The sequence below is a fragment of the Anolis sagrei genome, chromosome 2, assembly GCF_037176765.1.
Source record: "Anolis sagrei isolate rAnoSag1 chromosome 2, rAnoSag1.mat, whole genome shotgun sequence".
Lineage (NCBI taxonomy): Eukaryota > Metazoa > Chordata > Lepidosauria > Squamata > Dactyloidae > Anolis > Anolis sagrei.
In genome coordinates, this window is record NC_090022.1 from 85,852,817 (window position 1) to 85,868,525 (window position 15,709).

General features: G+C 39.7%; 1 protein-coding gene across 1 annotated transcript in view; it reads right to left on the minus strand.

The window, feature by feature from the left end:
* The window catches only part of SLC6A7 (solute carrier family 6 member 7), a 34,468-nt gene extending 19,324 nt beyond the window's left edge, over positions 1 to 15,144 (minus strand). The window contains exons 1-2 of the mRNA XM_060765439.2: positions 14,404 to 15,144; positions 1,446 to 1,626 (exon numbers count right to left, since the gene is read on the minus strand). Of these exons, the coding sequence (XP_060621422.1) occupies positions 1,446 to 1,626; positions 14,404 to 14,436 (214 nt within the window). The 5' untranslated portion in view covers positions 14,437 to 15,144. The remainder of the gene's footprint in view (positions 1 to 1,445; positions 1,627 to 14,403) is intronic.
* Positions 15,145 to 15,709: the final 565 nt, after the last annotated feature.

Here is a 15,709-nt window from a genome sequence, read left to right on the forward strand (position 1 = left end):
AGTTATGATATCCCTTCCCATGGTGTTTCACTACTGTCCCTGCTTCCTCTTCACCCCCTTTAGCTTTCTTGTATGTTTCTCTGTGCTGCCGAAAGTAGTCCTGTGTCATTTGATGGGCTCTAGGGGACTCTGTGACAGCAGCATGCCAGTAGCACAGAGAAGCGGGGAGAAGATGCTTCTTGGCCTCAATGTGATGAGGACCTTAGTCCTATAATTCCCCACAAAACAATCTCATGGCATTCTCAACTTCGGTGATCAAAAGGAACCCCCAACATTTTCACTTCCATAACCACAGTGGAAATTTTCAAATCTGTTGTGATAATTACAAAATGGATGTAGTAGACTATTGGATATAGAATGGATGACTATTCACAAAATTTTGGAAGCACCTATTCCTTGCCATGTGTAGCATCATGTGTGAAAGGGAGGAGAATAAGGGAGAGAGGGAAGATCCAGTTAAAGCACAACATTAACAAACGTATTTACATAACACTGAGCTTGCCAGGTGTCTCTTACTATCTGGGTTTTCCCTTGTATGAAGGCCAGTAAGATTGTCCCTTACAGGACTGGAAGGTGTTTCTTATTATGTCTCTCTATTTGGGGGATGGAAAGCTTTTCCTTTTATACAGATGCCAAAAAAACCCCAACAGATAGCATCTCTCTAGCCCTCTCTAGGAATTTTCACAGTCCTCCAGGTGATGTTTTGCTTCCACCCAAAACTACTATAGGGTTACACAGGCAAATTTCTAGAGATGATATCTCCATAGGAACTTCTTAGGTCCTACAGTGCAACTCTTTGGTAACCTCTGGTGGAGGCAAATCATAAAATGCCATAGAAAATTCCTTATCTTGTATGCTTCTTTCAATACAATACATTGGCATCATTATTAACACACACACCCATGCATGTTTTCTGGGCAGCATCCTAGCATGCTGCCAGGGTGCTTCCTTTATGGAGCTCTGCCAGAAGTAGCCTTGTATCGTATGATGGACTCCAACAGGCTCCACCAAGAGAGCATCCTGGAAGCTTCCCGAAGTCCATGTGATGAGGTGGTAAGTCACAAAGAATTCACTGATGCCACACTGCTCCCTTTAGGGGAACTTGTTTTAATACCTACTTCTTGTGTTAAAGGGGAAGGCACTCAATGTTCCCTACTTATCAGGGCCAGCTCTATCATTAGAGTGGCACAGAATCCTCAGGCAGTGGCTTTTCAGTATGATGAAAAGGTAGCAAATTATTGGTTATAATAACTAGTTGTTGCCCAAAGAGTCACCTTTAACCAGGTGACAGAGAGGTTGTTTACTCAGGCAAAAAAACATTTCTTGAACCAGTCCTTCAATGTAACTATTTCTATGGTTAGTTTGCAACATGGCTATAAAACTTGTAAACATGAACAATCAAAGAAATGATAGTATTCCATAAGTATGTGTTGTCCAATACTTACCTCCCCCATTGGTATAAGCACGGTATGGAAATCTCCAGACGTTCCCCAGTCCAACACAGTAGCCAATGCAGGACAGAAGGAAGTCTAGCTTGCCCGTCCAATTCCCTCTGTCTTCAGGGAATTCAGTCTGTAGGTCACCGTCCCCTTGATCACTTGGAGTCATTAACAGGTCTGGAATTGGCTGGAAAAGGGAAAATGAAGATACAAAAAGGAAATGAAGGGCAGATGTGAAAAAAGGACAAATTTCAGAGAGCAAAGGAGAAAGTCTTGGGAAAGCTAGTGTGCAGTGTACAAATCAAGGCTAGTTTTTAGCTATCTAATTGGATTACTCAAATCACTACACCATGCTGGCTTGGTAAATTAAATAACTTACCCTTTCTTCCATTTCTATGTCATACTATATCTGCTGCCTGGGGTTGCTGCCTTATTCTCCCTAATGATAGTGTTGGCTGACCCTGTGTGCTATTTCAGACATAGCCCTTTCCTAGCCAGCAGATGCCAAGATCATGGGACGTTCTCCACCCAAACACGGGCTTGACTACATATACTTTTCCCATATGCAGTCCTTTTCCTCTCCATCATATGAATCTCGACAGAGATGTGAAGCTGGGTTTATTTCCAAAGTGAGAATCATATTGTTAGACCAGTATTCAATGTACGTATTCAACTTATATGCTGCCTTTTTCCAGAATGGGACCAATTGTGGTTTCCAAAAACAGTAAGTTAGGCAAGAACTACACGGCTGTATAATGCAGATTGAACTGCATTATATGAACCTACACTAATATATAATCCAGTTCAATCTGCATTATACTGGCAGTGTAAATGGGGCCTTAGAAACATGCACCACACAGTCTAAATCAATCTGATTTCAAGCCTGGCCCTGGGACAGAGATGACACTGGTTGCCTTGGTGGATGATCTACAAAGAGAACTAGACAGGGAGAGTGTAACCCTGCTAGTTCTCCTGGACTTCTCAGCGGCGTTTGATACCATCAACCATGGTATCCTTCTGGGCCCTCTCTCCAGGATGGGGCTTGGGGACACTGTTTTGCAGTGGCTCCATTCCTTTCTGGAGGGATGGACCCAGATGGTGGTACTGGAGAACTCCTGTTTGACCCCCTGGCCGGTGGCCTGAGGAGTCCCTCAGAGTTCAGTTCTGTCCCCCATGCTGATTAACATTTACATGAAATCTCTGGGAGAGATCATCCAAAGTTTTGGAGTTTGGTGTTAAGTTTATGCTGATGGCACCCAACTCTATTACTCCTTTCCACCAAAAGCCAAGGATGCCATCCTGTCCCTAAACCAGTGCCTGTCATCCGTGATGGACTGGATGAGGGCTAATAAATTGAAAGTAAATCCAGACAAAACAGAGGTACTCCTGATCAGTCAGAAGGTGGGTCAGGGTGTGGGATTACAGCCTGTGTTGGAGGGTGTCAGACTCCCCCTGAAGATACAGGTTTGCAGTCTGAGGGTGATCCTAGACTCATAGCTGACCCTGGAACCCCAGGGGTCAGTAGTGGCTATGAGCACCTTCGCACAATTAAAACTTGTGCGCCAGCTGTGCCTGTACCTAGAGAAACCAGATCTGGCCATGTTACTCCACACCTTAGTAACATTCCAGCTGGACTACTGCATCACTCTCTATGTAGGGCTGCCTTTGAAGATTGTTCGGAAGCTGCAACTGGTTCAGAGATTGGCAGCCATGTTACTAACTGGAGCGCTGTACAGGGAAAGAACCACCCCATGTTACAGCAGCTCCCCTGGCTGCCAGTCCACTTCCAGGCTAAATACAAAGTGGTTATTACCTATAAAGGCATAAATGGTTCAAGCACAGAATATTTGAAAAACCACATCTCTGTAACAAGTGCTGTGATCTACAGATGAGGCTCTGCTCTTGGTCCCACTCCCATCTCAAGCACAGTTGGTGGGAATGAGAGAGGGGGTCTTCTCCGTGATCACTCCCTGCCTCTGGAATTCCCTCCCTAAAGAATTAAAAATGCCCTCCTCTCTCCTCACTTTTAAAAAGCTATTAAAACTTGTTTGTGCACCTTAGCTTATGGAGGGGAGGAAGATTAGCAAATCTCCAAACAGACCCTCCCCTAGATACTGGAAACTTAGCTCAGCCCGTTGGAAGCTGTAAACCATTTCATGTTTTAATGCCTTTTCAGTCTAACTTATAAGATTTTATCATGTGGTTAAATGTGTTTGATATGTTATATTATGTTTATCTATGTTTTAACTTTGTTATTCTTTGGTCAGTCTTATATAGTCTTAGGTTGTTTTATTGTATTTGATTTATTTAATATTTGTTTGTTTTGGCACTGAATGTTTGCCAATTTGTCACGTTACTGGAAACTGCCCTGAGTTTCCTCAGGGAGAGAAGGTGGGTTATAAATAAAGTATTATTATTATTATTATTATTATTATTATTATTATTAACAAATAAAATTATAATACATTTTAAAACCAATTTCAAAACTTGTAAAAGTTAAAATGTGCCTAATCAAAAGCCACCCCTGATTATATATTTTAAAATTGCTTAAATAAAAATGTCTTTCACTTGCTGGCAAAAGGCAGGTTGTCTCCTCTAAGTTAAAGAGACAGCAAGGACAGTAATCGCATCAGCTGCTATTGACCTGCTTAATGACTGTCTAGCTAGGAAGACAGTGTTGTGAAATGGAAGGAGACCCTATGCTGGAAGCAATTCTCACTTGACATAGCCTCCAAATGTATCTTCCTAACAGTCTGATTTTTGGTACTTAATTTGATTAAAAGCAGAATCATGGGGTGGGAGTGTAAATCACACATTCAGAAAGGCTTTCTTAAGAGGGTCTTACCACTTAGTGATAAGAGTCTCAAAGCTGAGTAATACTTTAATTTTGAGTATGTGCTTATCTTTTTCCTTGAAAATGGTTCCAGGATGGGTTCTGGTGAGTGCCTGGCCCAAATGAAGCACTGGCCCAAATTTCATTTTTCATCAACCTCAGCAGGCTACCACTATAAAGACAGTGTTCCTCTCATTCAGTTTCCATGGAGACAAGAGAAAGCGTAACTGAGGAAACTGGCCTAATAGTGAAGCACAGATTTGCCTTCCATATGTTTACATGCTGTTAGGAGCATATGTACAAATCCCTGTGCACAGGAGCAGGCACACAAACACACTTTGTGTACCTGGTCAAGTTAATCTTACATGGGCATATAGATGTATATGCAAGTATTCAGCAGGCATATATGGATGTATAGATGGGCATCCAGGTCTACCAACAACAGATTAATACATAGGCACACATGCCCAAAACTTATAAACATGCACTTATCATATAGTCAATAATATAATGGATGTAAAGTGATCATAGCTCCTATATACAGATACAATCGCATTGCATTCATGTACAAGGCAATGTATCCTCTTGTACAGGAACACACAAGACATATATGGGCAAGATATTGAAATGGATATCTTTGTAAGTGAATTCATCTTGTAAAAAGTAATTCAGAAAATAGTACTGAGAAGCCGTCTTGTGGCACACCACCGCAGTTTACTTGTGTTAAAACCACCAATTTAAACATCTGAATCATATTAAACAGTCAGAAGAGAATATTTATTCAGGTCCAAAATCTTTTTAAACAAGCTGTGTTTTTGCTCCCTACTTATAGACAAGCAGCAAGGATGGTCACCATGTGAGTCATTCCAGAGTCACCTGATCTTGCCATCTACTAAATCATAGGCATTGGAAAGACAATCACCAGTAGACCATCATTTTTGTAGCAGAGCATCTGAGTAGCCTTATAAGAAATGAGGTGATCTCTGTGTTTGTATGTCCTTTCAAGTCACCTGTCAACTTATGGAGGCCCTATGAATTTCATTAAGTTTTCTTATACAAAGAATATGCAATGTGGTTTTGTCAGTTTCTTGCTCTGCAATTTAGCTTGCAGCAGCATGCATATGCTGACGAGCTCCCATCCAAGTATTAAGCAGTAGAAGTATGCCATTCAGACAAAAGGCATGCCATTTTCAAGTCCATTCAACAACAGCAGCAGCAGCAAAACTTTATTTATATACTGCTCTATCTCCCCAAGGGAGCTGGACCCTCATTCTGTTTACCATAAAGTTACTCAAATGGGAAGGAATGTTATCATTTTCATTCAGCAAAGATTCAGCCCATTGGCTACAATGGGAAACTTTTAAGGTTTAATCCTCAGTCATTTTAAGGCCTATCTGCATGAAAAGTACCTCAGTTTTAGGCCCCATTAGTAATTGAAGGCCTGCCAAGTTTCAAAACAATTCCCCAATCTACTGTTTTTTTTAGAATTATTTTAAATTTTAACCATAACATATTTTAAAATAAGACAAACTGCAAGAGTGGGTTCTGGAAATTGTAGTTGCCGGTTGTGTCTATTCTCTGCCAATCAGAGCACGGACACATTTTTATAGGCTAAGAAACAGAGAGAGAAACTTCAACTCCTGTCATGCTCCGAGAGGAACTCAGAGCCTTTTCAATGCCTACTCTATGCAAGTGCTGCTGGGAAAGCAAGTTCCAAGCAGGGCCCTCTCTGGAGAAGGAGCCTAGAAAACTTTCCAAAAGGACATGGATTGACACTGCTTCTGCCAGGGAGGGAGAAAAGACGCAGAAGTTCCCTGCCTCAGGTATATTGCAGACTTAACTCCTTCCTCTCCAGGAACTGATAAAATCCTGCTCCCTTAATCCATTTTGCCGGGCTTTGCAGCTCCCTCATTCCCATTCTGTTTTATATAAAATAGACCATCAAATATTATAAATCATTTTCATTTATTCTTATTTGGGCCCAAGCCTATTAGGCAGACCCTGCTTGTCAGACAAGATCTGATACTTTTAGGCTATTTAGGCCTCTTGGGGGTAAGCCAGACCTTTGGAAAGCAGTTCTTTGGGGCTACAACTCCTTAAATCCTTTAACCCTGGCCTGGGCATGTGGGTACATGTGGGTACATGTGGGTACGAGGAATGATAAAATATACAGAGCCTCACAGAAAAGCAGTTGAGAGAATCTAAAATAAAATGGTTTGCATATTACCACAAAGCATAGCCCAAATCACTCATTTGTACATCTGCTCAAAAGTAAATGTGGGAAGCAGCACAGTACAAAAGTTCTATTTATGCATATTTCTTCAGAGAACATTTTCAAAACAGAAATAAAGGACAGTTGAAATGCACGAGGCACAGAGCTGACAAACATGAGGGAGTTATTAACTAGTTTGTATTCTACCTAAATATCAAATGAAATATCACTTTCACAGAAATTAAAGACCACAGGAAATCTGCAAATTAAAAAAATTGTTTTTCTTACCTGAGTGAATACCTCTGTATGAATTTCTAGATTCTACAGCATGACTTTATGATCAACTTTGGCTGGAGGTTAGCCATAAAGTTGTGCTGGAGGACCTACAAATGCCTACAGAGAACATATAAATCAAATTTGTGAAAACTCAAACCTGCAAACACTAAATGTGCAAATGTGGAGGGGCAACTGTATTGATTTCATTTCAGCTAGTATGCATTTTTCTATAAATTAATACATTATCCACATTCATGAATTACACAATGCATTCATTTCTGCCTTTATGAAGACCCCATAGCAATTTCTGGCATGTCATATAGGAGTTTTTGACATCTCATTCAGTCTCCCTAAAAGGAAAAGCTTTCAACCTTTTAAATAAAGGGCATCCTTTATAATAAGGCAAGTCATGTAAGGGGCAACTTTTCTAGCTCTCCTAAGAAATAGGAGACACCTGGAAAATCTCATTTGGTGAGGACTACATTACTTAGCTTAGCATATTCAGAAAACTCAGGGGAAACTAGAGGTCATTGGGTTAGTGGTGAATCGTCATTGACTATTTTATGGGAAGTGGCCCAAAAAGTGATTTAGGAGGAAGCTGCTGTAATTTGGAGGGCTGCTAAACCACAAAAACCATTGAGTTGAATGAAATTTGTGGGCCATGCTTCTCATACTACCATTTAAAATGAAGTTTTTAACGTTGTAATACTTTTAAAAGTTATTGAAGCTGCTGTGCTAAAAATGGGTTTACGTATTAAGACTTTTGTGCTGCTGTCCATGGTACTATATATTTTGTTTGTTCTTTATGCATGCATTCATTTTACTTCCAATGACAGCACTTATAGAATAGTTTACACAAGAGTATAAAAATACATTGTTTTTAGACTAGCCAGTTTACGCTTGGCAAGATCACACCCTGGGATTTGGATTCTGAACCAATGGAACACATTAGGGAGCCAGATGGAAAACGCATTGCTATATTCCAGACATAACTGCAAACATCTCTGATTTCACCAAGGATCCATTCACACTATACAATTGCAGCACATTTACTGCCATGGCTATATCCTATGGAATTCAGGATTTGCAATTTGGTCAGAAGCCCTAATCTTTAGCTGGAATTTGTAGAAGTCCCTGACCTCATCTGCTTACCTTAGGGTTTAAATTTATTGCTTGTGAGATGCCTTGAGTCCAACAATGGAATAGAAGTGGCACATAAATGTAAAAAACAAAACAAAAACCAAAAAAACAACGAATATAAAACTGAAGGTCTAATTATTCAATGATTTAAGTATAGCTTAAACTGAATCCATCTCAAAAATATTTCAATGTGAGTAAAGTCAATGAAATTTTTTTAAAAACATTTCCTGTCCTTAAGTGAAAACCCTTTCCATTTCCTATCTGCTACATACCTGGCACTAAATTAGTTTTGACAGGTAATCATTGCAATGTAAGTACAAACAATTTCTTTGAAATTCCATTTAGAGATGGTGTAATGGGCTGAGCTATTTATTTTGATGGTTTAATCATCTTATCTTCAGAAATCCATCTTGAATTGCTCTCCCCTCTTTTTGTGATGTCCACCAAAACAACTTTATCTACAAGAACAGTTTGCATGACAGATTATTCTAAGCATGGTGCAGGAAACAATATAGCCTTTGCAAATCGGGCTTCCATCTAACTGGGTGATGAGAGTTGAAGTCCACCAGGTGTGAAAGATGCCGGGTTGGGGAAAGCTGTAAAACATGGAGTTTCCAAAAGTCATTCCAAACACTCAGCCCAGATGATGGTTAAAGGTACATTTGTCCCCATTCCTAGCACTTTGCTTTGCAAATGAAGCAGCAGAAGAAAAATATTCTGATCTTCAGTTCAACAAAGTCATTCCTATATACATTAATTCCATTTTCACTGGTCAGTGCTATCAGATCTGGTCACTGGTATGCTATGCAGCAAATGGGATTTTATGTGAATACCTGTGCTTTTATTTAAAAACCTCATTAGAAATCTTTGTTTTAACTTTTCATGCTGTTGATTTTGAGTGCCTTCAAACTGTTTTTGACTTAGGGCAACTATAAAGTGATTCCATAGATGTTGCCATGACAGCCAAGGTGGAATCATAGCACTATACTTGCATAATGTGAAAAAGTATCTGGAGATTTTTGATATTCCCTCCTGATAATCCTTTGTCCAAGTGCTAAGAGGCCCGCTTAGCTATCAAAAAATAATGGGATCAAAAGTATTCTGTGTAACATAATAATAGAGCATCTGGAAGACTGCATTTTGCCCATATGTGGACCATATGAAGTAGTGGATAACTGGAGTTATAATACATATGAAAAGGAAACATGTTTATCAGGTACAACTGGCCTACCTCATTTGTGGGTTCAACCTTCAAGGATTTTATTTTTTGCGGATTTTATATGTTCTCTCTAGAAATTGCTAGGTTTTCTGATGTGACTCTATGGTCAATATTGATCATAGATTTGTACTGGAAAATGTAAAGATTCCTAGATGGTGTTCCTTCAAATAATAAAAATAGTGTATTTTCTACACTTTCCCTCCATTTCCACAGTGACCCTGAAGCTGTAACCACTGTGAAACATGGGGAACTATTGTAATGCAAAGTATCTACTGGACATACTGTCAGTGGCATTTATGATTGGTATAAAGGGCTGTGGTTATCTCCCTGCTGTGCCGTTAAGTCACACCTCAATCAAGTTTTTTTAAAAAAAACATTGACCCTCTACTGATTAAGAAGGCAATTATGCTTTTCCAAAATAATATGCAAATCTGACAACCACCTGTCTCTCCATATGTTAGTTGCCATGAGAAAGGAAATACTAGTTTTTAATAATCTTTTTTTTAATCATCATCTTCTAAAAGGAAGAGGAAGTGAAATGGAAACATAAAACTTCAAAACAATCAAGTTTTCAAGGCCCAACAAGTCAAACATTCATTGGGTAAATAATCTAACAACTGGGTGCTTTCAAGCAAGGCTTTAACTGTACAATTATTTGCTTCAAACCTTGATTATTTTCATTCCATCCACTGACTGTCATTGACTTCTCTACATTATCCTCCCATAGTTTTTGCCTTTTTTTGTTATGAGAAGAAATCAATTGAGAAAGGGAAAGTAAGATAACTGTGAAGTCTTTCAACAGATAAAATTTGGAGGTGCCCACCTGGAAGCACTTGGGGCTGCATTGTGATAATGGTGTTTTCAAGTCAAAAGTTTATAGCCTCAGCTTTTTCCTATTGTCAAAATGCTTGCATGTATTGTTTTCACAGTATCAACTACATATTATGTTTCAAAGATCAATGTCCTCTGAGTCTATTTCGGCCAATTTGACGAACGGCTCTAATACAGGAGACTAGTCTAAAAAGTAGAAAAATGGATGGTTAGATATTCCCACATCAAGTCTTATAAATGTATTATTAATAAGCACCAGATGGCTATGATGAATTGCTCTGTGTGTGTGTGTAAACCCTGATAAAGTGTTCTTTTCTGATTATGATGGTCAATTTTGTTCTATGTTGACAGTGCACAGAACTCCAATGAATGAAGCAATTCCAGATATTCATTCAAACTTTAAATTAGTTGTTTATGATGTTGGGCCTGGAATGAATTCACGATCCCAGCAACAAGAAAGCTACCATGAACTCAGGCTCCTGAGTAAATCTAGCAATCATAAAATAAAAAGGGAAGTTTCCTGAGTATTGGAAATTGGTTAAAACTTCTTGGGCCCCATCTACATGGCCATGTAATCCAATTGAACTACATTACAATGGTCAGTGTAGACTCATAATGCAGATTGAACTATACTAAGCTGAATTATATGAACCTCTATACTGCTATATGATCCAGTTCAATGCAGTTAATCTGCATTCTGAAACTGGATTGTATGGCAGTGTAGATGAGGCCTCAGACTGATGTTGGGTGGGGTGTATATGTGTGGAAGATTTTCTCACTAATGTATAATTTTCCTGTTATTAAACTCCAAATCCACACTATTGTGCTCAGATTTGGTGATGAGAGACCAAGAAAGACCATTAGTTGAAGTTGAAAGCTCAATAAAAAGGCACCCAATGAGCAGCTGCTGTTAAAAAGGGCAAATTCTAAGTTGGACGTATTGGAATAGGACCTGAACAGTATCATAGTGCCTTTATAAAAAATCTATGCTGTGATCACATTTCAAATACTGTCTGATCACTGTGTCTGAAAAATGTTACTGCTGAGCCGGAAAAGCTGCGGAAAAAAGGAAAATATAATTATAGAAGGGTTGGAAGACTCATATATGGGGGGAAATTGCAATGTTTGTGATATTTAACTTAAGACAAAGGGAAAACATAATAGAAGCATCCATTATTAATGTGTGGGCCTTTCTCATAATAGTAAAACCGAAGATTATCAATTGTAACTGAATGTTAGCAGATTCAGAACAAATAAGAGGAAAGGCTTTTTCACATGTCACATCATTTAATTATGTCTTCCTTTGAAAGGGGACTAAAGACACCCACAAAGGCTGGAGCTGTCAATGATCAGTATATTGGCCATAGAATACCTCTAGGATCAAATACAGCATAGGCTTGGGCCAAGATCAGTTTGACTGAAAGTGATTTGTAATATTCGGTGGTTCATTTTATATAATCCCCAAAAACAGAATGGGAAGGAGAGAACTGGAAAGCCAGCCAAAATGGATCACAACAGTCAGATTTATTGGCTACTAGAGAGGATGGGTTTTTAGTGATTTTTTTGTTATGTTTTATGTGGTTTGTATAATGAGGCATTGAATTTTTGCCTAGATGTATGTTGTACACTGCTTTGAGTCCCCTAAGGGGTGAGAAGTAGAACTGAAGTAAATAAAGAAATGGAATTAAGTCTGCAATATACCTGAGGCAGGGGTCTGCCGTGGGGACACCTGGAGAAGATGGGATTAACTATAGCATCTTTTCTCCATCCCCAGCAGTGGAAAAGTTCCCTAGATTCCTCCTCCAGAGAGGGCCCCGCTGGGAACTCACTTTCCCAGCAGCACGTGTATGGTGTGGGCATTGAAAAGTCTCTGAGTTTCTTTTGGAGCATGATGGGAATTGAAGTTTTCTCTCTGTCTCTCAGCCAAGAAAAGGCCTGGTTGTGTCCATGCTCTGATTGGCTGAGAATAAACACAAATAGTGATTACAATTCTCAGAACCCTCTCTCATGGTTTGTCTTATTTTTAAAAATGTTATGGTAAAAACTTAAAATAATTCTAAAAATCAGTAGATTGGCTGATTTTCTGAAACTTGGCAGGCCTGCAGTTATAAATGGGGCCTAAAACTGAGGTAGGTTTCATGCAGATAGGCCTTAAAATGGCTGAATATTGAGCCTTTAAAGTTTCTCACTGTAACCAATGGTCCAAATCTTTGCCAAATGAAAATGGCAACACTCTTTCCAATTTGAATAACTTCCCGGTAAACAGTTCGCTGAAAACGAACCCCGAAACAGCATGCCTTTTGGCCGAATTGCTCAAGTCTAATACAGCATGTCACTCAACACACGTTGATGAGAAACACACATTTGTATTATATTCCCAGTAGTTTTTGAGCTACCTTGGGAACTGGATAAACTTAATGGGAGGTTCTGTGAGCTGTAGACAAAAATGTAGCTTTCCTAATCTCTGGCTGACAACAGCGAACAAGAAAATTACTACAAAGGATGACAGCACTGACTGACTGCTTTATCAAATCTGAGTAAGGCCTCTCTTGTTTCATCTATCAACTGCATGAGAGCAACTTTAGATTATTCATTCATCAAAGACAACCATCGAGCAGCAATCAGCACAGCTATTATTAGGGAAGTATACCTTAATATTATTTTGTTCCTAGAAGCAAGAATGTGTAATATTATTAGTGTTCTCCTCACTGTGAGAAAATCATAAAACATTACACAGTTTTCAAAGAGTATTTCAAGTTAGAAACGCCATGCAAAAATGCACAAGGGTTTTTGTTTTTTTGATTGCTCACACACACAAAAACTAGCATCTTACGTGGTATTTTCTGTTTAGAAAAAGTATTTTCAAGTGCCAAACTAACTTGATTGAACATTATTAATCTACACCTCCAGTTGTGGGGAATACACAAGATTACCTTTACTGCTCTAACCTAGGTGGAAAGATTCTGTGCACTGGCTCAGGTAGAGTCAGAAGTTTAGAAAGAGGAGAAGGGAGATAGAGATGGATATGATGGAGAAGAAGGATGGAACACAGGAATCTATCAAATCAGATCATTGGTCCATCTACCACAGTGGTTCCCAACCTGTGGTCCGTGGACTACCAGTGGTCTGCAAAAGCTAAAGTATGATCTGCAGCCTCACCATTACTACACTGTTGCAACTAAAGTGACTGGTCTCGTGAAACTTCTTATAGGGCTGAGGCTTATTAAATATAGTTTTCTCTGGATGAGCAGATGGCAATTAATGGATGGCATATGTTCTATATCAGAAACTAGAGCTGATGTGGTCTATCCAATGCACTTCACCCCAAATAACCAAACTAAATCTAAAGTTGACCAAAAACTGATTCGTAACCCTTTTGGTACTAATGTTGGAGAGTGGTCCCTGGTCAAAGTGATCCCTGTTCAAGTGGTCCCAGGTCAACTGGTACCTGGACAAAAAAGGTTGGGAACCACTGACCTTCCAGTACTGGCAGCTATGGAGGGCATAAATGACTCCCTGTGTTTTGAGGTGGGATTCATTCCTAGCCCTATCTCAGGAGCCTTGGACTTCATCAATAGTCACACATCCAAATATTGAGCAGACCTGATCCTACTTTGCTTCTAAAATCACAAGACAAGGCTTGAAGTCAAGAAAATTAAGAGTGGGTGGTGAAAGGAAAATCAATATCAGAAGAATTGTAGGGGGAAGTAGAGGGAGGGAGCTGATAAAATCCTAGATTGAGTGTATATCAACAGACTCAGCAAACCTGGTCCTATTTCTTGCCCTAGTCATTCCCAGTGTACCGTAACAGTGCAGATCACCTCATGGCTTATGATAAAAGACATGCTGCATATTATTGAGTATCCCCCAATATATCTCTTTCATTTCATGCCTCAGTGTATCTCTCCCATTATTCCAGCACCTGTTACACTTCAGATGCAGATGTTGAGAAAATCAATGCAAACACAACAAGGAACAGACCCCCCCCCCCCACACACACACACGCACACACACGTGTATGCCATCCCATCTCAAGTCCACCTTTACAACATGAATCCTCCTGGAAGAAACACTTGCCACCCAGAAGGGGAGAAAGGCAACTGCATCAATAGACTGGGTGGCAACAGCACATCACTCTGGCAACCTGTTCATGGCTATTGAACCTGCTCATTAAAAAAACATGCAACAACTAGAACAGCCTCAAAAAGAGTTTGTTTTGAAATGACAGCTGTCTGCCTTGCTTGAACCTGCCCTGCTTGCATGAGGCAAAATGCTACTGAAAGTCCCTGAAAAGCAAAGCATAGCTGAGGCTGTGCTCTTCTCTCTCACCCAGGTTTGTTAAGCTTCCCCGCTTTTACATGGAAAAAAGTAGTGCATACTTCAGCTTTCCTCCTCCTCCCTGGCTTGTGGCATCTTATGAGGTGTTTCTATTACAAATTGCTGCCTCTCTTACCTTCTGAGAATGGTGTTCCTGGCTCTTCTTCATTGTGGAGTTGTGTTGCTATGCACTCCCTTCTTGCATTCACATAGACACACTCTTTTCTCCACTTGTTCAGGAGATCTGCTCCCTCTCCCTCTCTGCGCTCACCACAATGGGGAAGACAGGAGGAGCATCTGAAAAACATGAGCAGAACAACCGTTGTCCTCCTGCCTGACTCTCTGAATCACTCCTTCTTGGCTGAGTCTTGAGTCTTTCTAGCACAGGAAAAAAGAGATGTAAGAACTAGAATAAATCAGTAAGAGAGAGGGAGACAAATAGTAGGGAGGGCTAAGAGCATTGCAGGCTAGCTGATCTACTGGTTTGCTTGGAGTAAGAAGAAAAATTGTAGCCTGCCAAACAGCAAGTGATGAGCAGGCAAATGCCCATGTTCGCAAGGGATATGCATCTGGGTGCATGGAAGAATTGGTGGTGATTTGCCAGGATTACTACATGATCCTTTCATAGTGTGATTCTTCTCTAGGGAAATGAACGGTAGGAGGACTGTTGTCTCCACATTCTGCTTTTGCTCCTTCCTGAGTTGTCTACTTCAAAGAAGAAAACATAATGCCAAACTATACAAATGGAGCTTAGTCCAATCCAGGATGGTTCTTGCTATGCTTTTGCTGTAATTTTTCTCCTACAGGTACAGCGGTCAAGAGACCCCTTGCTCTTCAACACTACAAAGAAAAAGGTCAGGAAGAGTGAGTTAGGTGAGTGAATCTTTAAAAATGCTTGAAAATTGGAGTTTTGTTTGTTTGTTTATTAAAGTATTATTATCTTATCCCATGTCACAATTTAAGGCATTTAAAGAAAATCAATTTAAGGTGATACAAATTTGGTCTGCTATCAGAGCTTGAAACAGATGGTCTACACTCTCCAGAATCCACCAGCCAGCAGTAAGTTTTCAAGTCCTGCATTTTTAACTAACTGACCTCATACACAATTGGGTGAATAGGTGGATTGTCCAAAGTTTGTTCTTGGCTGTAAAAATACATGCCGAATATGTATTATACTCATTCTGGAGGGCTATGTGCATTTTAGAGGAAAACAAATATAATCGCAATGTAAATTTACAACCAGCCTTTTAAAGATTCCAAATCATAGGACACATATTATGATTGTTTACATGCAAAACTGACATGGACTGTAAAAAGGCTGAACTGTCCATCAATGTTTAGCAGATGTAATCAGCAAGTAGAATACTGGAGGGTCTAGGAAACATATTGAAGAGTTCGCACAACCAAGTCAATGAATTATGTGACTATGCACATTTTCAAAT